The 21,845-nt window shown below is 34.4% G+C and overlaps 1 protein-coding gene across 1 annotated transcript in view; it reads left to right on the top strand.

Annotated features, from left to right (window-relative positions):
* Positions 1–21,845, top strand: part of LOC117334673 (dmX-like protein 2) — a gene marked incomplete in the record, with an annotated part of 79,632 nt that overhangs the window by 48,210 nt on the left and 9,577 nt on the right. The window contains 4 exon segments of the mRNA XM_033894429.1: positions 6,470–6,490; positions 11,380–11,504; positions 11,900–12,068; positions 12,930–12,953. Of these exon segments, the coding sequence (XP_033750320.1) occupies positions 6,470–6,490; positions 11,380–11,504; positions 11,900–12,068; positions 12,930–12,953 (339 nt within the window).

Raw genomic sequence — 21,845 nt, 5'->3', positions numbered from 1 at the left:
AAACTTGACTTTTCAGGATGGTGTGAAGGTTTGTTTTCTGAAATTGTATACAGACTGGAAATTGTAAAAAATGCACAACCAGACTTCACTGGCTAATTTATAGATATATGGGTACTGTTTACAGTGTACACTGACTAATATATAAATATATGGGTACTGTATACAGTGTAGGCTGGCTAATATATAAATATATGGGTACTGTATACAGTGGAGGCTGGCTAATATATAGATATATGGGTACTGTATACAGTGGAGGCTGACTAATATATAAATATATGGGTACTGTATACAGTGTACACTGACTAATATATAAATATATGGGTACTGTTTACAGTGTAGGCTGGCTAATATATAAATATATGGGTACTGTATACAGTGTAGGCTGGCTAATATATAAATATATGGGTACTGTATACAGTGTACACTGACTAATATATAAATATATGGGTATACTGTATACAGTGTAGGCTGACTAATATATAAATATATGGGTACTGTATACAGTGTAGGCTGACTAATTTATAAATATGTGTGTACTGTATACAGTGTAGGCTGACTAATATATAAATATATGGGTACTGTTTACAGTGTACACTGACTAATATATAAATATATGGGTACTGTATACAGTGTAGGCTGACTAATATATAGATATATGGGTACTGTTTACAGTGTAAGCTGGCTAATATATAAATATATGGGTACTGTATACAGTGTACACTGACTAATATATAGATATATGGGTACTGTTTACAGTGTAGGCTGACTAATATATAAATATATGGGTACTGTATACAGTGTAGGCTGACTAATATATAAATATATGGGTACTGTATACAGTGTACGCTGACTAATATATAAATATATGGGTACTGTATACAGTGTAGGCTGACTAATATATAAATATATGGGTACTGTTTACAGTGTACACTGACTAATATATAAATATATGGGTACTGTATACAGTGTAGGCTGGCTAATATATAGATATATGGGTACTGTATACAGTGTAGGCTGGCTAATATATAAATATATGGGTTCTGTATATAGTATAGGCTGGCTAATATATAAATATATGGGTACTGTATACAGTGTAGGCTGGCTAATATATAGATATATGGGTACTGTATACAGTGTAGGCTGACTAATATATAGATATATGGGTACTGTATACAGTGTACACTGACTAATATATAGATATATGGGTACTGTTTACAGTGTACACTGACTAATATATAGATATATGGGTACTGTATACAGTGTAGGCTGACTAATATATAGATATATGGGTACTGTTTACAGTGTAGGCTGGCTAATATATAGATATATGGGTACTGTATACAGTGTACACTGACTAATATATAAATATATGGGTACTGTATACAGTGTACACTGACTAATATATAGATATATGGGTACTGTATACAGTGTAGGCTGGCTAGTATATAGATATATGGGTACTGTATACAGTGTAGGCTGACTAATATATAGATATATGGGTACTGTTTACAGTGTAGGCTGGCTAATATATAGATATATGGGTACTGTATACAGTGTACACTGACTAATATATAAATATATGGGTACTGTATACAGTGTACACTGACTAATATATAGATATATGGGTACTGTATACAGTGTAGGCTGACTAATATATAAATATATGGGTACTGTATACAGTGTAGGCTGGCTAATATATAAATATATGGGTACTGTATACAGTGTACACCGACTAATATATAGATATATGGGTACTGTATACAGTGTAGGCTGACTAATATATAAATATATGGGTACTGTATACGGTGTACACCGACTAATATATAGATATATGGGTACTGTATACAGTGTACGCTGGCTAATATATAAATATATGGGTACTGTATACAGTGGAGGCTGGCTAATATATAAATATATGGGTACTGTATACAGTATAGGCTGGCTAATATATAAATATATGGGTACTGTATACAGTGTAGGCTGACTAATATATAGATATATGGGTACTGTATACAGTGTAGGCTGACTAATATATAAATATATGGGTACTGTATACAGTGTAGGCTGACTAATATATAAATATATGGGTACTGTTTACAGTGTAGGCTGACTAATATATAGATATATGGGTACTGTATACAGTGTAGGCTGACTAATATATAAATATATGGGTACTGTATACAGTGGAGGCTGACTAATATATAAATATATGGATACTGTATACAGTGTAGGCTGGCTAATATATAAATATATGGGTATACTGTTTACAGTGTAGGCTGACTAATATATAAATATATGGGTACTGTATACAGTGTACACTGACTAATATATAGATATATGGGTACTGTATACAGTGTAGGCTGACTAATTTATAAATATGTGTGTACTGTATACAGTGAAGGCTGACTAATAAATAAATATATGGGTACTGTATACAGTGTAGGCTGACTAATATATAAATATATAGGTACTGTATACAGTGTAGGCTGACTAATATATAAATATATAGGTACTGTATACAGTGTACGCTGACTTATATATAAATATATGGGTACTGTATACAGTGTAGGCTGACTAATATATAAATATATGGGTACTGTATACAGTGTAGGCTGACTAATATATAAATATATGGGTACTGTATACAGTGTAGGCTGACTAATATATAGATATACGGGTACTGTATACAGTGTAGGCTGACTAATATATAAATATACGGGTACTGTATACAGTGTAGGCTGACTAATATATAGATATATGGGTACTGTATACAGTGTAGGCTGACTAATATATAAATATATGGGTACTGTATACAGTGGAGGCTGACTAATATATAAATATATGGGTACTGTATACAGTGTACGCTGGCTAATATATAAATATATGGGTACTGTATACAGTGGAGGCTGGCTAATATATAAATATATAGGTACTGTATACAGTGTAGGCTGACTAATATATAAATAAAAGTATGGTAATTCAAGTTTATATAGAATTGATGCTTGTTGGTTATTACCAGTATTGTTGTGTGTTCCGAAAAAAATACTGGAATGTTGAATATGATGTGTTAATAAACTCTGCAATGTCTACTTTAGTGGGCCGGCCCATCATCACGATCTACTCTCATGTTTTTCTTTAATTCATCATTGTTATGTCACCACCTGCATATTATATCCTTGGTTACCATTTACTAATAATTGCATTTTCGATAAAAGAAAACATTTTCAAGAATTTGAGTTTAGAAAGCTATTTATTTCAGATGATTTATTTAGCAAATTAGCATACTGTTTTGAATGTGGTATTTGGTTTTTAACAACTTAAGTTAGCTATTTTTCATATCATGTTTGACATTTGAACTTAATTATTTTTTTTTATAAACTATATTACCCAAATATTGTTAAAGCATTGTGAATTTTGTATTGTTTGAGAAGTTGACGATGGGAACATATATTAACTAAAACTTGTATTAATTCTTCGTTTTCATACAATTACTACGTAAAATATAACGTATTAATACTTCATTTTCATAGTACATTACTACATTATATTAAATTTACAAGTTTGCAGCTTTCCTCATATCATGAATTTATATCGATCCTCACCATTATGTCATCGATATCATAATGATTGTATTCACAAAACTAGGTGATTTTCTGTAATATTAAGGAAAATATACACCATTTATAGCCAATGGTAAGATAGCCGATTTTGATTTAGATAGTTACAGTTTATAGATTACGATAAGATAGTTACGATTTATAGATTATCATCAGATAATTACGATTTATAGATTATTACAAGATAGTTACGATTTATAGATTATTACAAGATAGTTACGATTTATAGATAATGATAAGATAGTTACGATTGATAGATTATTATAAGATAGTTATCATTTATAGATTAAGATTAAGATAATATAGTTACCATTATAGATAATGATAAGATAGTTACGATTGTAGATAATGCTAAGATAGTTACAATTTATAGATTTTCATAAGATAGTTACGATTTATAGATTTTCATAAGATAGTTACAATTTATAGATAATGATAAGATAGTTACGGTTTATAGATAATGATAAGATAGTTACGATTTATAATGATAAGATAGTTATGATTTATAGATAATGATAAGATAGTTATGATTTATAGATAATGATAAGATAGTTACGATTTATAATGATAAGATAGTTATAATTTATAGATAATGATAAGATAGTTACGGTTTATAGATAATGATAAGATAGTTATGGTTTATAGATTATTATAAGATAGTTACGATTTATAGATTTTCATAAGATAGTTACGATTTATAATGATAAGATAGTTATGGTTTATAGATGATCAGGCAGATATGATTGACGGTAATAAAACATTGTATATTGTGATATTCTAACTAGGTTGACTATTTGGAGGTGAGTTTATTTCACAGTTCTATACTATTCTAACTTGTGGTTTATACACATATACTTCATGAGAGTTGTACTCAGTAGATGTATGCTTACTTGCCTTTAGGCCCGTTCTGATCTCTATCTTGACACCTCCCCAAAGTCACTTTTATCCTATCATTGCCAGTTGTGACTTTTTGTAAATGTATTGTAGATGTGTGCTTGATGCTTTAAATAAAATTTACACCTTCAAATTGTGCCTCAAATATTCATGGTTCGATATTTTTTTAGAAGCATCTGCTTTCTCTTCAGTCGTTAATTTTTCATGCCTTTAAGAAACCTTAATCCAACAAACATGTCCCAAGTTTTAAGGGGAGGGGGTGTAAATATATGTCCGTTTGGGGAGAAGATCTGTTCCATGTTTGATATGTCTTTGAAACACATTAGGGTCCTTCCTCGTTATCTTCCATTGATGAAGTACAAATCTCATGACCAGTATCTTACGTTAAGTCCGAGACACCCCATGTCTTTGTCCACTGGTGAAATGTTCTAAACCTCTTTTAAAAGCCAAAAAAAAACAACAAACAAACAAACAAAAACAAAAAAACTAGAAAATTAGATTTCAAACAAGTCTGAAGTAAAATCTTCATATGGAAACATTACATTATTGTTTCATATTTTGTTTCTAGATCAAGTCTTAAGAGCAAGAATTTTTATTTCTTTGTGTTTCCTGAGTAACGAGAGGACATATTATTTCACCATTGGCCTGTGGTTCTCAGATATCTCGTTGATTATGTGGGATGTACATGATAAAGTGCTTTAATGTAGATAAATGACAAAATAGTCATCAAATCTATTTATGAAACTTCATTATTACTCTGGATAAATGTATTACCTACCCAACTATTTATTAGTGAACTATAATCAGTTCATTTACATAATAGATATAAATATTATGTACTGTAGCCATCAGATATACATATATGTCAAAATCCTAATGATAACCGTGTCAATGTTCTGATTAGATTGTATTTAACTAAAACAATATGTATCAATAACATAAATTAACCCATGTAACTCCTAACATAGTTAATTCTAGACATTTCCTGAATGGCCAGGTTGTGGTTTAGTGTCATACTCTTCTGTCAGAAGGTTTGACCTTGAAACGACATTGTCATGTAATTTTTTTTTTTTTTTTTTCACTTTTCAAAATCTTCACACTCAAATGGAAAAAAATGGATATGTCTGGAGTAATATTGATATCAGAATCAGAAAAGGTAGATCTGTTTATAGGAAATTAATGGAAATATCGGTCATAATCATTTCATTCAGCTTTTGTTGTAAGAGTTATCTCCCCATGCTTTCAGGAAATACAGACACCAGAAATCACAATTTACCATCAGGTTTAGTTGATCATCACAGCTGCAACTTTAATGGAAACATTAAAAAAGCAGATGTGAAGTTTAAAATGTCATTAATTTATTATCATTATTATATTATTAATGGCCAGTAAACACTTTTAAACAGGTCATTGGTGTCAGTAGATGGTGATGAAAGGGGTATTAAACAAAACAACACTAAACAAATGAAATGTAAAAATACACACAACAATTTAAAAAATTAAGTTACGTTTGGTTTTATTTATAAGATTGTATATGGGCACTAATTAGTTTTGAAAATTGTTAACATACACATAAATTGAAGAAAACTACTGATACAAATCTTTGTAATTAATATAATAGAAATTAGAACAATGACACTGATCTCAAAACATAAATCACAGGGTTGCTGAGGCAGTTTGTCATCTGTACAACACATCATGTATACCGATAAATATCAACAGTACATATATACAAGTTCATGAATTGGGAATAAGATTTATTTTGAAACAATATATTGATTCTATATTTATGGAAATGTATACCAAATGCTTTTATTGAGATGTAAAAAGTTAGAGTAGAAACACACCAAGGCCCTGGACAGGATATTGATTGTATCTGAATTTAGATAATTAGTAGAGCTGGAATGCTGTTGCCCAGTAATGGCAAGTACTATTAATTGCAGACTTTCATTTTACAGAATATATATCCGGTTATAGATGTAAGTGACTGAAACTTCAAAAGAGGATTTTATTTTTTTTTTATCAATTTTCTTTTCAATATCTTGACCATGTCTTTGTATGGCGGGTAATCTTGTACAAAGTCACATCACCTTTGTTTGTCAGTATACAGCATTATCCACAAGAACAATTTTAAATAAGTTTCCTTTTGTGCCAAATAGTGCATATAATTTCTTTGAAAAAAAAGGGAGAAAAAATTATGGTGATGTGATTTTAATTACAAGAATGAGGGCGAGGAACACATCAAGGTTTTGGTTGATTTTGAAGGTAACACTTTTTAAAACTAGGGTGAGTGGTCTTCTTCTGTTACATGATTGGTGGACAAAACATCGATTGGCATAGTTTCCTGTTATTTGATTGGTGGAGAAAATTTAATGTTAGCTGTTATCTGATTGGTGGAGAAAACATTCAGTGCTACCGGTCCCTGTTATCTGATTGGTGGAGAAAACATTGAGTATTATAGATCTCTGTTATCTGATTGGTTGAGAGAACATTATATAAATAGTGCCCTTGTCTGAGGGGAATATGGAGGATTGTTTGCCCGAGGGAACATTATCTTCCCGAGCCGATAGGCGAGGGGAAACAATCCTCCATATTCCCCTCAGACAAGGGCACTATGTATTTTATTATACCGAATAGATATCAATTTATCGATATCCTCCTCAAATATTGAGGCAAACCTCTTGGACGTCTGCTCCATGTTTACAAGTTGTCTGTGTCACTGTTGCATTTGTAAGAATTGTCTCCCTTCTCAATGTTCGGGATTTTCCGTAAGAAACAATCGTGCGTTTTCGGGCGGAGCGGGGAACATTGCAATATCCCACGGCAATGTTGACCGCTGTTTCTGACACTGCATATTGTTTCAGGTCATGTGATTAGGAATTGACCAATAATAAGGTGAGAATCTTACATAAGGTATAATAATGAGTATTATAGATCTCTGTTGTCTGATTGGTAGACAAACATTGAGTGGATTTGAGATGAGTTCATTCTTAAACCTCAGAGAGTGTACAATGGCCTGAAGTGAGGTGATCTTTTTACCTTAAGTTATTACTGGGGCTAGGTGATGATGTGATCCTTAAACCTCAATGAAATACTTAAGATAGAGACAAGGTCATCCTTAAACCTCAGAGAAATACTAGATATACAGGCGCAGTGATTCTTAGAGCTTCAGAGAAATACTAGATATACAGGCACAGTGATTCTTAGAGCTTCAGAGAAATACTAGATATACAGGCACAGTGATTCTTAGAGCTTCAGAGAAATACTAGATATACAGACGCAGTGATTCTAAGCTTCAGAGAAATACTAGATATACAGGCGCAGTGATTCTTAGAGCTTCAGAGAAATACTAGATATACAGGCGCAGTGATTCTTAGAGCTTCAGAGAAATACTAGATATACAGACGCAGTGATTCTTAGAGCTTCAGAGAAATACTAGATATACAGGCGCAGTGATTCTTGGAGCTTCAGAGAAATACTAGATATACAGGCACAGTGATTCTTAGAGCTTCAGAGAAATACTAGATATACAGACGCGGTGATTCTTAGAGCTTCAGAGAAATACTAGATATACAGGCGCAGTGATTCTTAGAGCTTCAGAGAAATACTAGATATACAGGCGCAGTGATTCTTAGAGCTTCAGAGAAATACTAGATATACAGACGCAGTGATTCTTAGAGCTTCAGAGAAATACTAGATATACAGGCGCAGTGATTCTTAGAGCTTCAGAGAAATACTAGATATACAGGTGCAGTGATTTTTGGAGCTTCAGAGAAATACTAGATATACAGGCGCAGTGATTCTTAGAGCTTCAGAGAAATACTAGATATACAGGCGCAGTGATTCTTAGAGCTTCAGAGAAATACTAGATATACAGGCGCAGTTATTCTTGGAGCTTCAGAGAAATACTAGATATACAGGCACAGTGATTCTTGGAGCTTCAGAGAAATACTAGATATACAGGCACAGTGATTCTTAGAGCTTCAGAGAAATACTAGATATACAGGCGCAGTGATTCTTAGAGCTTCAGAGAAATACTAGATATACAGGCGCAGTGATTCTTAGAGCTTCAGAGAAATACTAGATATACAGGCGCAGTGATTCTTAGAGCTTCAGAGAAATACTAGATATACAGACGCAGTGATTCTTGGAGCTTCAGAGAAATACTAGATATACAGGCGCAGTGATTATTGGAGCTTCAGAGAAATACTAGATATATACAGGCGCAGTGATTCTTAGAGCTTCAGAGAAATACTAGATATACAGGCGCAGTGATTCTTAGAGCTTCAGAGAAATACTAGATATACAGGCGCAGTGATTCTTAGAGCTTCAGAGAAATACTAGATATACAGGCACAGTGATTCTTAGAGCTTCAGAGAAATACTAGATATACAGGCGCAGTGATTCTTAGAGCTTCAGAGAAATACTAGATAAACAGGCGCAGTGATTCTTAGAGCTTCAGAGAAATACTAGATATACAGGCGCAGTGATTCTTAGAGCTTCAGAGAAATACTAGATATACAGGCGCAGTGATTTTTGGAGCTTCAGAGAAATACTAGATATACAGGCGCAGTGATTTTTGGAGCTTCAGAGAAATACTAGATATACAGGCACAGTGATTCTTGGAGCTTCAGAGAAATACTAGATATACAGGCGCAGTGATCCTTAGAGCTTCAGAGAAATACTAGATATACAGGCGCAGTGATCCTTAGAGCTTCAGAGAAATACTAGATATACAGACGCAGTGATTCTTAGAGCTTCAGAGAAATACTAGATATACAGGCACAGTGATTCTTAGAGCTTCAGAGAAATACTAGATATAGAGGTGAGGTCATTCTTATACACCAGATATATACCATCAGTAAGAGGAGATGGTAAACCTGTATTTTGTTGTTGCTATATTTCTCATGGTGGCCTGAATTTTTAATCCTAATCTTTCTCCAATTCTCCACTTAATATGGTTACAGCATGCATGCTATTTATGTGAGATAATCTGTCTTTGTTTCCAGTTGATAGGCGACCTGTAATTTGTGGCTTATCAATGTTTTATAAAGCAGATACATTGATTGTCTTAATTTGCTGTAATAAGTTTGAAATCATATTTTGTTTCTTCTGCATGCTTGCATGATTCTTGAAGATTTTAAAGCATTCATTGATTCATTCATTGATTCATTCTTTGATTCATTGAATCATTCATTGATTCATTCATTGATTCATTCTTTGATTCATTGATTCATTCATTGATTCATTGATTGATTGATTGATTGATTCTTTGATTCATTGATTCATTGATTCATTCTCAATCATTGATTCATTCTTTGATTCATTGATTCATTCATTGATTCATTCATTCATTGATTCATTCATTCATTCATTTATTCATTCATTCACTTTGCTTCTCAATACATTTATTTATCTTCTTTTTAAACAATTTATTTATCTTTATTTCATTGATGATATCATCAATATTTTATTAAATATTTTTTTCAGTAATTCTTTATTGCACACCATATGTATAATAAAGGAATTTCTTTGTATATATGTATGATAAGTGAGTAAATTTGTCCCAACCTTATCACATGAACCCTTGAACAGATTTAGTTCATCATAGCACAGTATCCTGATCATGTTCCAGTGTTCATTGGACCAGGTTAAAAGGTCAAAGGTCACGCTTGATCACTTTTGTATTAATAAGTTTGTGTATAAAAGTGCCATTATTCACAGAACTAGCATGCATGTAATTCATTTTCATCCCATGGATGTAATTCATTTTCACTCCATGGATGTAATTCATTTTCACGCCATGCATGTAATTCATTTTCATGCCATGCATGTAATTCATTTTCACGCCATGTAATTCATTTTCATGCCATGCATGTAATTCATTTTCATGCCATGTAATTCATTTTCACACCATACATGTAATTCATTGTCACACCATACATGTAATTCATTTTCACACCATACATGTAATTCATTTTCACACCATACATGTAATTCATTGTCACACCATACAGTGTAGTATCATACCACCTATTTCTATAAACATGATTTTAAAGGTTATACTTGTACCTCATATCTCGGGAACCAATCAACACAATTAGCTCATAATTCAATTAGCTCATAATTCATACCATATATTATTTAATAATTAAATGTTTATTAGATTGTATTTATTGTAAGTATAAATGCAATCTGGCTGGCACAATAGGATATTCATCTATCACCCAGATTGCATTTATATTGACAATAAATTGATCTTTATAGCATGTCATTAAGGTCACTTGATATGCTTAACTTTGGTATGACCTCTTATGACCTTTACTTAACTTTGGTTTAACCTTTGCTGTCCTTTACTAAACTTTGGTATGACCTCTGATGACCTTTACTAAACTTTGGATTGACCTTTACTGACCTTTATTTAACTTTGGTTTGACCTCTGCTGACCTTTACTAAACTTTGGATTGGCCCTTGCTGACCTTTACTTAACTTTGGTATGACCTCTGACCCTTTAGTACCTTTGAACTTGTACCAGGATCCCTCAGTCTACTAAACTGTTTGACCTGTGTTGAACTTTAGAGTGTTTGACCTGTGTTGACCTTTAGAGAGTCTGATACTAAGAAATAACTAAAATGCTACATTTGTTTTGATTATGACAGATCTTCTTAAGTTGTAAATCCAGGTCAACAGGAGCAGGCATCTGACAGTTTTTTTTACTGTACATGAAATTTTGTTGACAGATTTGACAACGTTGACAGACGTTTTCCTGGGAAAGTGTTCAGTATTATGAGGCTGTGTCACAGCTGAGTCTAGATTATCCTATTGATGTCCTTGAACCATGACCTTCACCTTGTTATTGTATTTTCAGGCCAATTCTAGCTTCTTGGTGCTGTCTACACAAAAGGATGTCGTAGAGCTTGACATTGGTCATCTACTAAATCCACCATCCTGGATGGAGGATGACAATGAGATGGACATAGAGTATATCAGAAAGTAGGTCACTGTCATCAGAAAGTAGGTCACTGTCATCAGATAAGGTTATTGCTGTGTTTCATGTCAGTTGATTTTTCAGTGGATAAAATAACATCAATAATGTAAGTAATTCATTAACTGTTGTGAACAAAATAGATCATATAGAAAGTGGGATCGTCTGGTATCTAAATACATATGTACAGGTGTTCCCAATAATTCAGCCTCTCGATAGGAAACACCTAAAATATCTCATCAACAGTACGCTTCATCCTGGATCTTTATATCCTTCACTTAGCCATTATTGTCAGAACTGAACTGGACTGTAACTGAATATTTGTTGAATACATGTATTATATATGTTTGATGCCTGATTAGGATATAATTACTAGCTAAGATGCTAAAACTTATGGTTACAGTCCCAATCCTTCCGAGGGAAGTACCACTGACTTTTTTGTGGTGCAAGCTCCGTCTGACAATCAGCAGAGTGGAATGACCTCAGGAATGTCCAGCCCCCAGACAGGGGCTTCAACCCCCACACATCCTGGATCTGGGGCCTACTCACAGACTGGCAGGGGTACTAATGTGGTAAGTCTCAGAATAGAACCTTATAGATGACTTGATTTTATTATACTATGATTTAAACCGTGCTTGAGTGTCTAACAGTAAAACTTGTCAAGTCATCACCGAAACTTGGTGTATTGATATATAAGGCCCTCTGTTAGATCTACAACACATTGTTCTTTGTAGTCTGTCAGTTACTGTATTAATAATTTAGTCTCATGAACAGTAAAACTTCATGTGTGATGTGACTTTTGTCATTGGACATTCATAGTAAATGTGTTATTATACTGGATATGTCTTACGATTTTACTGAAGGACTTCAAATTTCCATCAAGTAAAAGATAAGATCATTCTCCCAGAACGTTGACAGCCAGGGACGATTCTCCACCAATATCCCATACTTTTGTTCTAACAAATATTTTCATATCTTGGTTATTTTTTTTTATTATTAGCTAATTGTTATTTTTGATTTTTTCGAATACTTTAATGAATTTTATTGTTATATTTGTATGTATGTGTATGTTTGTCTGTTTGAACACATCCCTGTTTTAATTAACAATGTAAAAAATGATTGACGTGTTGGTGATATCTCCAAATAATTACAAAATTAAAGATGTATCCTTCTAATATTTAAATCTTAATCAGAGCTACTTATCAATAGAATAATTAGCTGTGATTCAATCATAACCAAACCTTCTAAAGAGGCCAAATTGTGTTATGGGACAACATCTGAATTTTAGAATGAGTCCAAACTGGGAGAGTTAGCAAGTTTTAGAGAGAAAAAAACCCAAGAAACCGCAAAAACCAAAAATCAAGTAATTTGATTTTGATAATGCCAATTAGATTTGAGTAGACACTTATTTCCTTGTGAACGTTTTTTCCTAGATTAAACGTCATCTAAAGTTTGAGGTAAATTCTAGCACAGTGTTCTGGTGTGATTTCTGTGTGGTACTGTGTAGTCTTCTATCAAATCTTGTAACTTTAAAATCTGTCACTCTGATTTTACACTTCTGCTCAGATTCCAGATGTCTAGCCTTTCTTTTCTACTGATAACATGGTTTGATTTCATTATACACATAATTATTTCAATACGTGCCAAGGTCACCAGAATCTCGCCTTTCGATATATGTTCCTAGGTCACCAGAATCTGGCCTTTTGACATGTTCCAAGGTCACCAGAATCTAGCTTTTTAGCCCACCATCATCAGATGGTGGGCTATTCAAATCGCCCTGCGTCCGTGGTCCGTGGTCCGTCCGTCCCTCCGTCCCTCCGTCCGTCCGTCCGTCCGTCCGTCCATAAACAATTCTTGTTATCGCTAATCCTCAGAAAGTACTGAAGGGATCTTTCTCAAATTTCATATGTAGGTTCCCCTTTGTGCCTAGTTATGCATATTGCATTTTGGGACCGATCGGAAAACAACATGGCCGACAGGCAGCCATCTTGGATTTTGACTGTTGAAGTTTGTTATCGCTATTTCTGTGAAAGTACTGGAGGGATCTTTCTCAAATTTCATATGTAGGTTCCCTTTGGTGCCCAGTTATGCATATTGCATTTTGGGACTGATCGGAAAACAACATGGCCGACAGGCAACCATCTTGGATTTTGACAATTGAAGTTTGTTATCTCTATTTCTGAGAAAGTGCTGAAGGGATCTTCCTGAAATTTCATATCTAGGTTCCCCTTGGTGTCTAGTTATGCATATTGCATTTTGGGACCGATCGGAAAACAACATGGCCGACAGGCAGCCATCTTGGATTTTGACAATTGAAGTTTGTTATCGCTATTCCTGAGAAAGAACTGGAGGGATCTTTCTCAAATTTCATATGAAGGTTCCCCTTGGTGCCTAGTTATGCATATTGCGATTTGAGAGTTACTAATCGGAAAACAACATGGCCGACAGGCAGCCATCTTGGATTTTGACAGTTGAAGTTTGTTATCGCTATTTCTGAGAAAGTACTGAAGGGATCTTTCTCAAATTTCATATGAAGGTTCCCCTTGGTGCCTAGTTATGCATATTGCATTTTGAGACCAATCGGATAACAACATGGCAGACAGGCAGCCATCTTTGATTTTGACAATTGAAGTTTGTTATCACTATTTCTGGGAAAGCACTGAAGGGATCTTTCTCAAATTTCATATGGAGGTTCCCCTTGGTGCCTAGTTATGCATATTGCATTTTGAGACCAATCTGAAAACAACATGGCCGACAGGCAGCCATCTTGGATTTTGACAATTGAAGTTTGTTATCGCTATTTCTGAGAAAGTACTGAAGGGATCTTTCTCAAATTTCATATGTAGGTTCCCCTTGGTGCCTTGTTATGCATATTGCGATTTGAGACTAATCGGAAAACAACATGGCCGACAGGCAGCCATCTTGGATTTTGACAATTGAAGTTTGTTATCACTATTTCTGAGAAAGTACTGAATGGATCTTTCTCAAATTTCATATGTAGGTTTCCCTTGGTGCCTAGTTATGCATATTGCATTTTGAGACCAATTGGATAACAACATGGCAGACAGGCAGCCATCTTGGATTTTGACAATTGAAGTTTGTTATCACTATTTCTGAGAAAGCACTGAAGGGATCTTTCTCAAATTTTATATCTAGGTTCCCCTTGGTGCCTAGTTATGCATATTGCATTAGTTATGCATATTGCATTTTGAGACCAATCTGAAAACAACATGGCCGACAGGCAGCCATCTTGGATTTTGACAGTTGAAGTTTGTTATCGCTATTTCTAAGAAAGTACTGAAGGGATCTTTCTCAAATTTCATAAGTAGGTTCCCCTTGTTGATATGTTCCAAGGTCACCAGAATCTAGCTTTATGATATGTTCCAAGGTCACCAGAATCCGGCCTTTTGATATGTTCCAAGGTCACCAGAATCTGGCCTTTTGATATATTCCAAGGTCACCAGAATCTGGCCTTTTGAATTGTTCCAAGGTCACCAGAATCTGACCTTTTGATACTTTCCAAGGTCACCAGAATCTGACCTTTTGATACATTCCATGGTCACCAGAATCTGTCCTTTTGATATGTTCCAAGGTCACCAGAATCTGACCTTATGATATGTTCCAAGGTCACCAGAATCTTACCTTTTGATATGTTCCAAGGTCACCAGAATCTGGCCTTTTGATATGTTTCAAGGTCACCAGAATCTGACCTTTTGATACGTTCTAAGGTCACCAGAATCTGGCCTTTCGATACGTTCCAAGGTCACCAGAATCACCAGAATCTGGCCTTTTGATACCTTCCAAGGTCACCAGAACCTAGCCTTTTGATATGTTCCAAGGTCACCAGAATCTGGCCTTTTGATATGTTCCAAGGTCACCAAAATCACCAGAATCTGGCCTTTTGATATGTTACAAGGTCACCAGAATTTGACTTTTTGATATGTTCCAAGGTCACCAAAATCACCAGAATCTGGCCTTTAGATATGTTCCAAGGTCACCAGAATCTGGCCTTGTGCTTGGTGTACTAGCATCTGGACAAGGAGAAAGTTTGAATTAATTAGTAAACATTAGTTAATGGAGTAAAATGTAGACCTGTCAACAGATTACCTGGCCCAAAGGGACATAATGAGCTTGTCTTGTGGTGGAATCTGTTTCGAGTCCATTTTGCTTTTCGGGATGAAGCTCGGGATCCGAATTCAAAGTCACAGCTACAAGTATGGAACAATAACTTCTTCTTTAACAGAGAGGTCTTCAATCATGATATTTCACCAGTAGGTTCCTGGGATGAAGAAAACAAAGTTTGCAAAAAATAAATGACCTCCACTAGCTCATATGCAAGGTCACAGAGGTCAGCCATGCTGAACCATTCTAAGTATTCCAGTTGATATCTTGATCCATATCTTTCTTAAATATCACAAAATATGTTGTTTTGAAAAACATCCCCCCCCCCCCCCCCCCCCCCCCCCTTTCAAAAAAAAAAGAGAAAGAAAAGGAACAGAAAAGCTTGTCTTCCTTTCATGATGGAAACAATCCAGAATCAAACAGTTTTCACCTGATAAGTGATGCAGACCTATTGGGCCTCTTGTTACATCTCTTCATTAATTGTTATATCCTTAAGCACCAGATCTACTTTACACTCTAAATCTTTGTATTTTATGATTTATAATCTCTATTGTCATAACAATGCTTTTCAGGGTTACAGTAGTTTACAATGTAGCTGTTCATGTTCTGTTAACATTTCCAATTAGATATCTCATGAACCTTTTGACAGATTTAGTTCATATTCACACCATAACATCACACTATCAGAGGCTACACTTGTTTAGGTGGTCATCAGTCTTGTCAAAAGGTCAAAGGTCACACTTGAACATTTTAAAAAAAAATAAAAAACCTAAATGTGTACAAAATATCTCTTTAACCTCTTGAGAGATTTAGTCCATGAGTACGAAGATTTACTTTATTGATGAGGGGGTGGGGGTATATCTATTTGATGAGGGGGTGGGGGTATATCTTTGATGAGGTGGTAGGGTATATCTATTTGATGAGGGGGTGGGGGTATATCTCTGATGAGGGGGTGGGGGTATATCTATTTGATGTGGGGGTGGGGGTATATCTATTTGATGAGGGGGTGGGGGTATATCTTTGATGAGGGGGTGGGGGTATATCTATGTGACCCCTGGACAGATTTAGGATCAGTGGATTTTGTGTTGACCATTTGGAAGATTAGTTGATTTGGATTGGTTTTGTATATACCTCAGAACTTACCTATTTTTCTGTATCAGAATGACACAGTGTGACAGTAATGTATTTTCTTCCTCGTCTTAAGTTTACCTGTGATATCATTGCTGTAATTTTATTATGGTGTATTTCTAACCCAATTTTTGCCTAACTGTTCTCTCCCTGTAAACTGATTTACATAAACATAGTGTGAGTTTATCATAACCACAAAAACCAGAGGAAATCCTCTGCCATATAATGTTTAATTTCTACTAATTTAACATATACATGTCTCTTGCCATTCAGTATTACATTTTTTTTCACTACATTTAAACCAGTCATTACAATAAAAATATATTTTGATGTTTTTGTAAACCTCAAAGTAAAACAATTTTGCAATTTTTCATACTATATAAGTTATTATTATTCACATCACATTTGAAGTAATTTGTAAAGTTTTAGATTTTTGCTATTGATATAAAATTAAATTAAATATTTTAACTATGATCTTAAAAGTTTGATACTTTAAATGTGATCTTGGGGTGGATTTTCTAGAAACCAAAAATTAAAACAAAAGAGGTAAGTAGATAAAGGAGTGTTAGTGTGCCTATATAATATAACAAAGCCTATTATGATAATTAATACATTAATCTTATTATTATTCACTCTCTCGAAAATATCTCAACATACTTGTCGTTGTCTCTCAAACATATTAAAAAACAAACAATTCAGGTGGTTGAAGAAGAAATCTTTTTTTTTTTTTTCTTTTTTTGTATTTGTATCAAAAAATTTGGTGGTGGATTCATCTTTGTTTAATCTCACCTGACCAAATGTGATAGTGAGTGTTCAGATTAAAGATGCTTTGCCCATTGGATATGTTTTCACAGTTTGTTGTGGTGCTTCACCTGAATATTAAATTATCACCCCTTCTTTCAATATACATTTTATGATTTTACTAAATACCAATATATACCTAATTTGAAGCAGTTATCATTTACTAGATATTATAAATATCATGATATGAATGGTTATAATATTCAAAATTCGAATGTGAATTCAAAATTCACTTTTCAGATATGAAATGAAAAAAAAAGGTCTTCTTAAACTTTTGAATTAAATTTTCATATTACGAATAACACAAAAATATGACATCAATCTTCTGACTCCAAAATCTAATGCAAACATTCACTCCTTCAAAGTAAAATCCAAAAGACAACCTACTGAACTCCATAGAATTGAACAATCACTGTGAACTCTTGAACAAAGGGCCTTTTGATACTTTGATTATAGAGATTGCTAAGTCAGCTTTTCTATTCTTTGTCTCTATGATTCAAACAGACAACAGTTAAAGTTTTAATTCTTTTTTTTTTTTCAATTTTCTTTCTGTGTTGTCTCAGTTTACTTACTGATTATGAAATACTCTTCTGTTTCTTTATATTGTGGACTGTAATTTTGTTCATTAGATTTTTTTGTTTGTTTTTTTGCTTGATTAAGCATTTTAAACATGTTTTATGACTTACATTCTAACTTGCATTCTAATTTATGAACAGTATTATTTCCATTTGATTTTAGATAAGTAATAAATACTTTGAATTCAGGATTTTCTGTGTTTGAGGTAATAAGACATTGGTTCGTCCCACATGTGACGTTATGGAAAGTCAGCCAAACGTCCATAATTTACAACTCGCAGTAGAATTTGAAAATAGATTTAAACAAGATTGTTTTTCAGTGAAAGGTGCGAACAGTTTTTGCATGCTTATTTTGTTAATTTTGTGATTGGAATTCTTAAAATATTATTTTAAAGAAATAGACCGTACGTCTGTAGCTAAGGAACTAAATTCCTTGGTGCCTGTTAAACCAATCACATTAGTTTGTGATATTGGGTACGGATTATTGATGTGAATTTCTCAGTTGATATTAATTATTTATCCAGTAATAGTATATTTATATATATGATTTAAACATCCTGTAAGAATTTTAAATTTCAGGTTTGACTTCTTTTATTGACAAGATAATAACATATTAAATCATGCTATAAGGGTGCGTAGTTCATGCTGTGTGTATAAGAAGTGAATTATTTATTCTTTGAAATTTGTATGGTAGATTTGGTGAGCTAATTGATGAATAAAAAAACAAGACATGGACCATATAACTAAATTCAAAAGTGAACCAAGATTGCTCTAGTTTGGAATTTAGATAATTGGGAGGAGTATATAGTAACGACATGATGAATTACCATGTTTTCATTCTCTGAGAATTTTTGGTTCCTTGGTCTCTATCATGTGTGTATTATTTTACTGACAGTATACTGTAAACTTACTGTCAACATGAGCTTTGTGTTGGACCCTGTACACTGACAGTATACTGTAAACTTACTGTCAACATGAGCTGTATGTTGGACTGTGTACACTGACAGTATACTGTAAACTTGCTGTCAACATGAGCTATATGTTGGACCCTGTACACTGACAGTATACTGTAAACTTACTGTCAACATGAGCTTTATGTTGGACTCTGTACACTGACAGTATACTGTAAACTTACTGCCAACATGAGCTTTATGTTGGACCCTGTACACTGACAGTATACTGTAAACTTACTGTCAACATGAGCTTAATGTTGGACCCTGTACACTGACAGTATACTGTAAACTTACTGTCAACATGAGCTTTATGTTGGACCCTGTACACTGACAGTATATTGTAAACTTGCTGTCAACATGAGCTTTATGTTGGACCCTGTACACTGACAGTATACTGTAAACTTACTGTCAACATGAGCTTTATGTTGGACCCTGTACACTGACAGTATACTGTAAACTTACTGTCAACATGAGCTTTATGTTTGACTGTGTACACTGACAGTATACTATAAACTTACTGTCAACATGAGCTTTATGTTGGACCCTGTACACTGACAGTATACTATAAACTTACTGTCAACATGAGCTTTATGTTGGACCCTGTACACTGACAGTATACTGTAAACTTACTGTCAACATGAGCTTTATGTTGGACCCTGTACACTGACAGTATACTATAAACTTACTGTCAACATGAGCTTTATGTTGGACCCTGTACACTGACAGTATACTGTTAACTTACTGTCAACATGAGCTTTATGTTGGACCCTGTACACTGACAGTATACTGTAAACTTACTGTCAACATGAGCTTTATTTTGGACCCTGTACACTGACAATATACTGTAAACTTACTGTCAACATGAGCTTTATGTTGGACCCTGTACACTGACAGTATACTGTAAACTTACTGTCAACATGAGCTTTATGTTGGACCCTGTACACTGACTGTATACTGTAAACATACTGTCAACATGAGCTATATGTTGGACTCAGCTGCCGTGACTTATGTTGTGTACTGGTGTAGGTTTTCAGTGACCACATTTACTCCACACGGACCTTATACAGCCGCTTACCTCTATAATATACGCCTGAGTGCATTGTGCTGAATGTATGCTGCCTGTAATGGACTCTACCTTCTCTATGCTGATACTGTACTGTCTGAGCCACTCTCTATGCAGATACTGTACTGTCTGAGTCACTCTATACTGATACTGTACTGTCTGAGCCACTCTCTATGCTGATACTGTACTGTCTGAGTCACTCTATACTGATACTGTACTGTCTGAGCCACTCTCTATGCTGATACTGTACTGTCTGAGTCACTCTATACTGTTACTGTACTGTCTGAGCCACTCTCTATGCTGATACTATACTGTACACTGAGTCACTCTCTGTGCTGGTACTGTTCTGAGTTACTATCCATGCTGCCTGACAAAATGTTCATGCTGACATCATACTGATTGCATACTGCTTGCTCTGACCTGTACTTCTTGGACTAAGCTGATACAATACTGTCTGACGTTGTATATTCCTGACTCTATTTGTACTTTTTATACTGCTTGCACTGACCTGTACTTCACTGACTACAAACAAGATGTACAGATATAATGTACTTTTTATGTACTGCCTGATCTGTGTTTACTGCCTGACCTATGCTTTTGCTGATATTGTACTTATTACACATATTTGACTACGCTGACACTACTGATTGAATATTGCTCGGTATTGTACTGCTATTTTTGACCTGTACTTCCCCTACTATGCTGACACCATACTGATTGTATACTGCCTGACTTGTGTTTATGCTGATATTGTACTGCCTGTACTGCTATGACTACACTGACACTATACTGATTGTATACTGCCTGACTTGTGTTTATGCTGATATTGTACTGCCTGTACTGCTATGACTACACTGACACTATACTGATTGTATACTTCCCAACTTGTGTTTATGCTGAAGTTGTACTGCTATGACTACTCTGACACTATACTGATTGTATACTGCCTGACTTGTGTTTATGCTGATATTGTACTGCCTGTACTACTGTGACTATGCTGACACTATACTGATTGTACACTCCTGCCTCTACTGATGTGTTTTTTTCTGTGTGGGGTGTGTCAGGGTAAAGGAATTCACATCCCTGGCATCACAAACCCCCAGTTTTCTCAGCACGTTCTGGACCGGAGTCGTCGTCTTCTCAGATTGGTATGTTTTTCTACAAGATCTGCCCTGGTCATGTGACTAAGCACGCTGTTTGTAAAATCAGATGACAGTGTTCGGACCGGTGTAAGCTAGAGAACGTGGTTACATGATTAGATACAGAATGACAAGAATGATACAACACACAGTCTGATAATGTGTGAAATTGGATCGAAATCAGTTTTCACTTGGGTATAATCTGAGATTACTGATGGAAATTCCTAATTTGATTGGATCAAGTTGAAGATTAATCTTAGCTAGGTGTTTAATTATACAACTTAAAACTCATGAAAGGTAGAGGAAGGTCATGATCAGTTAGGTGTTTAATCTCATGAAATCGGAAATGATGCCTGTTACTAAATGAAGGTTGAGAGAAGTGTCCAGTTGTTTTGAAGTTAGAGGTAAATCAGATGTCCACATGGATATAGTTTTAACCAAGAGGAATAGTGTACCAGTAAGAAGAATTAATTTGAGAATAATGAAAAGTCAATCTACAGGTTTGACCTATTGATAAATGAAGTTTGAACTAGTTGGTTTAGATGAGGTGTCTATATATAGTTTGGTT

This window comes from Pecten maximus, chromosome 9, assembly GCF_902652985.1.
Source record: "Pecten maximus chromosome 9, xPecMax1.1, whole genome shotgun sequence".
Lineage (NCBI taxonomy): Eukaryota > Metazoa > Mollusca > Bivalvia > Pectinida > Pectinidae > Pecten > Pecten maximus.
The sequence above is the reverse complement of the archived record's forward strand: the minus strand, read 5'-3'. Positions and strand labels throughout refer to the sequence as shown.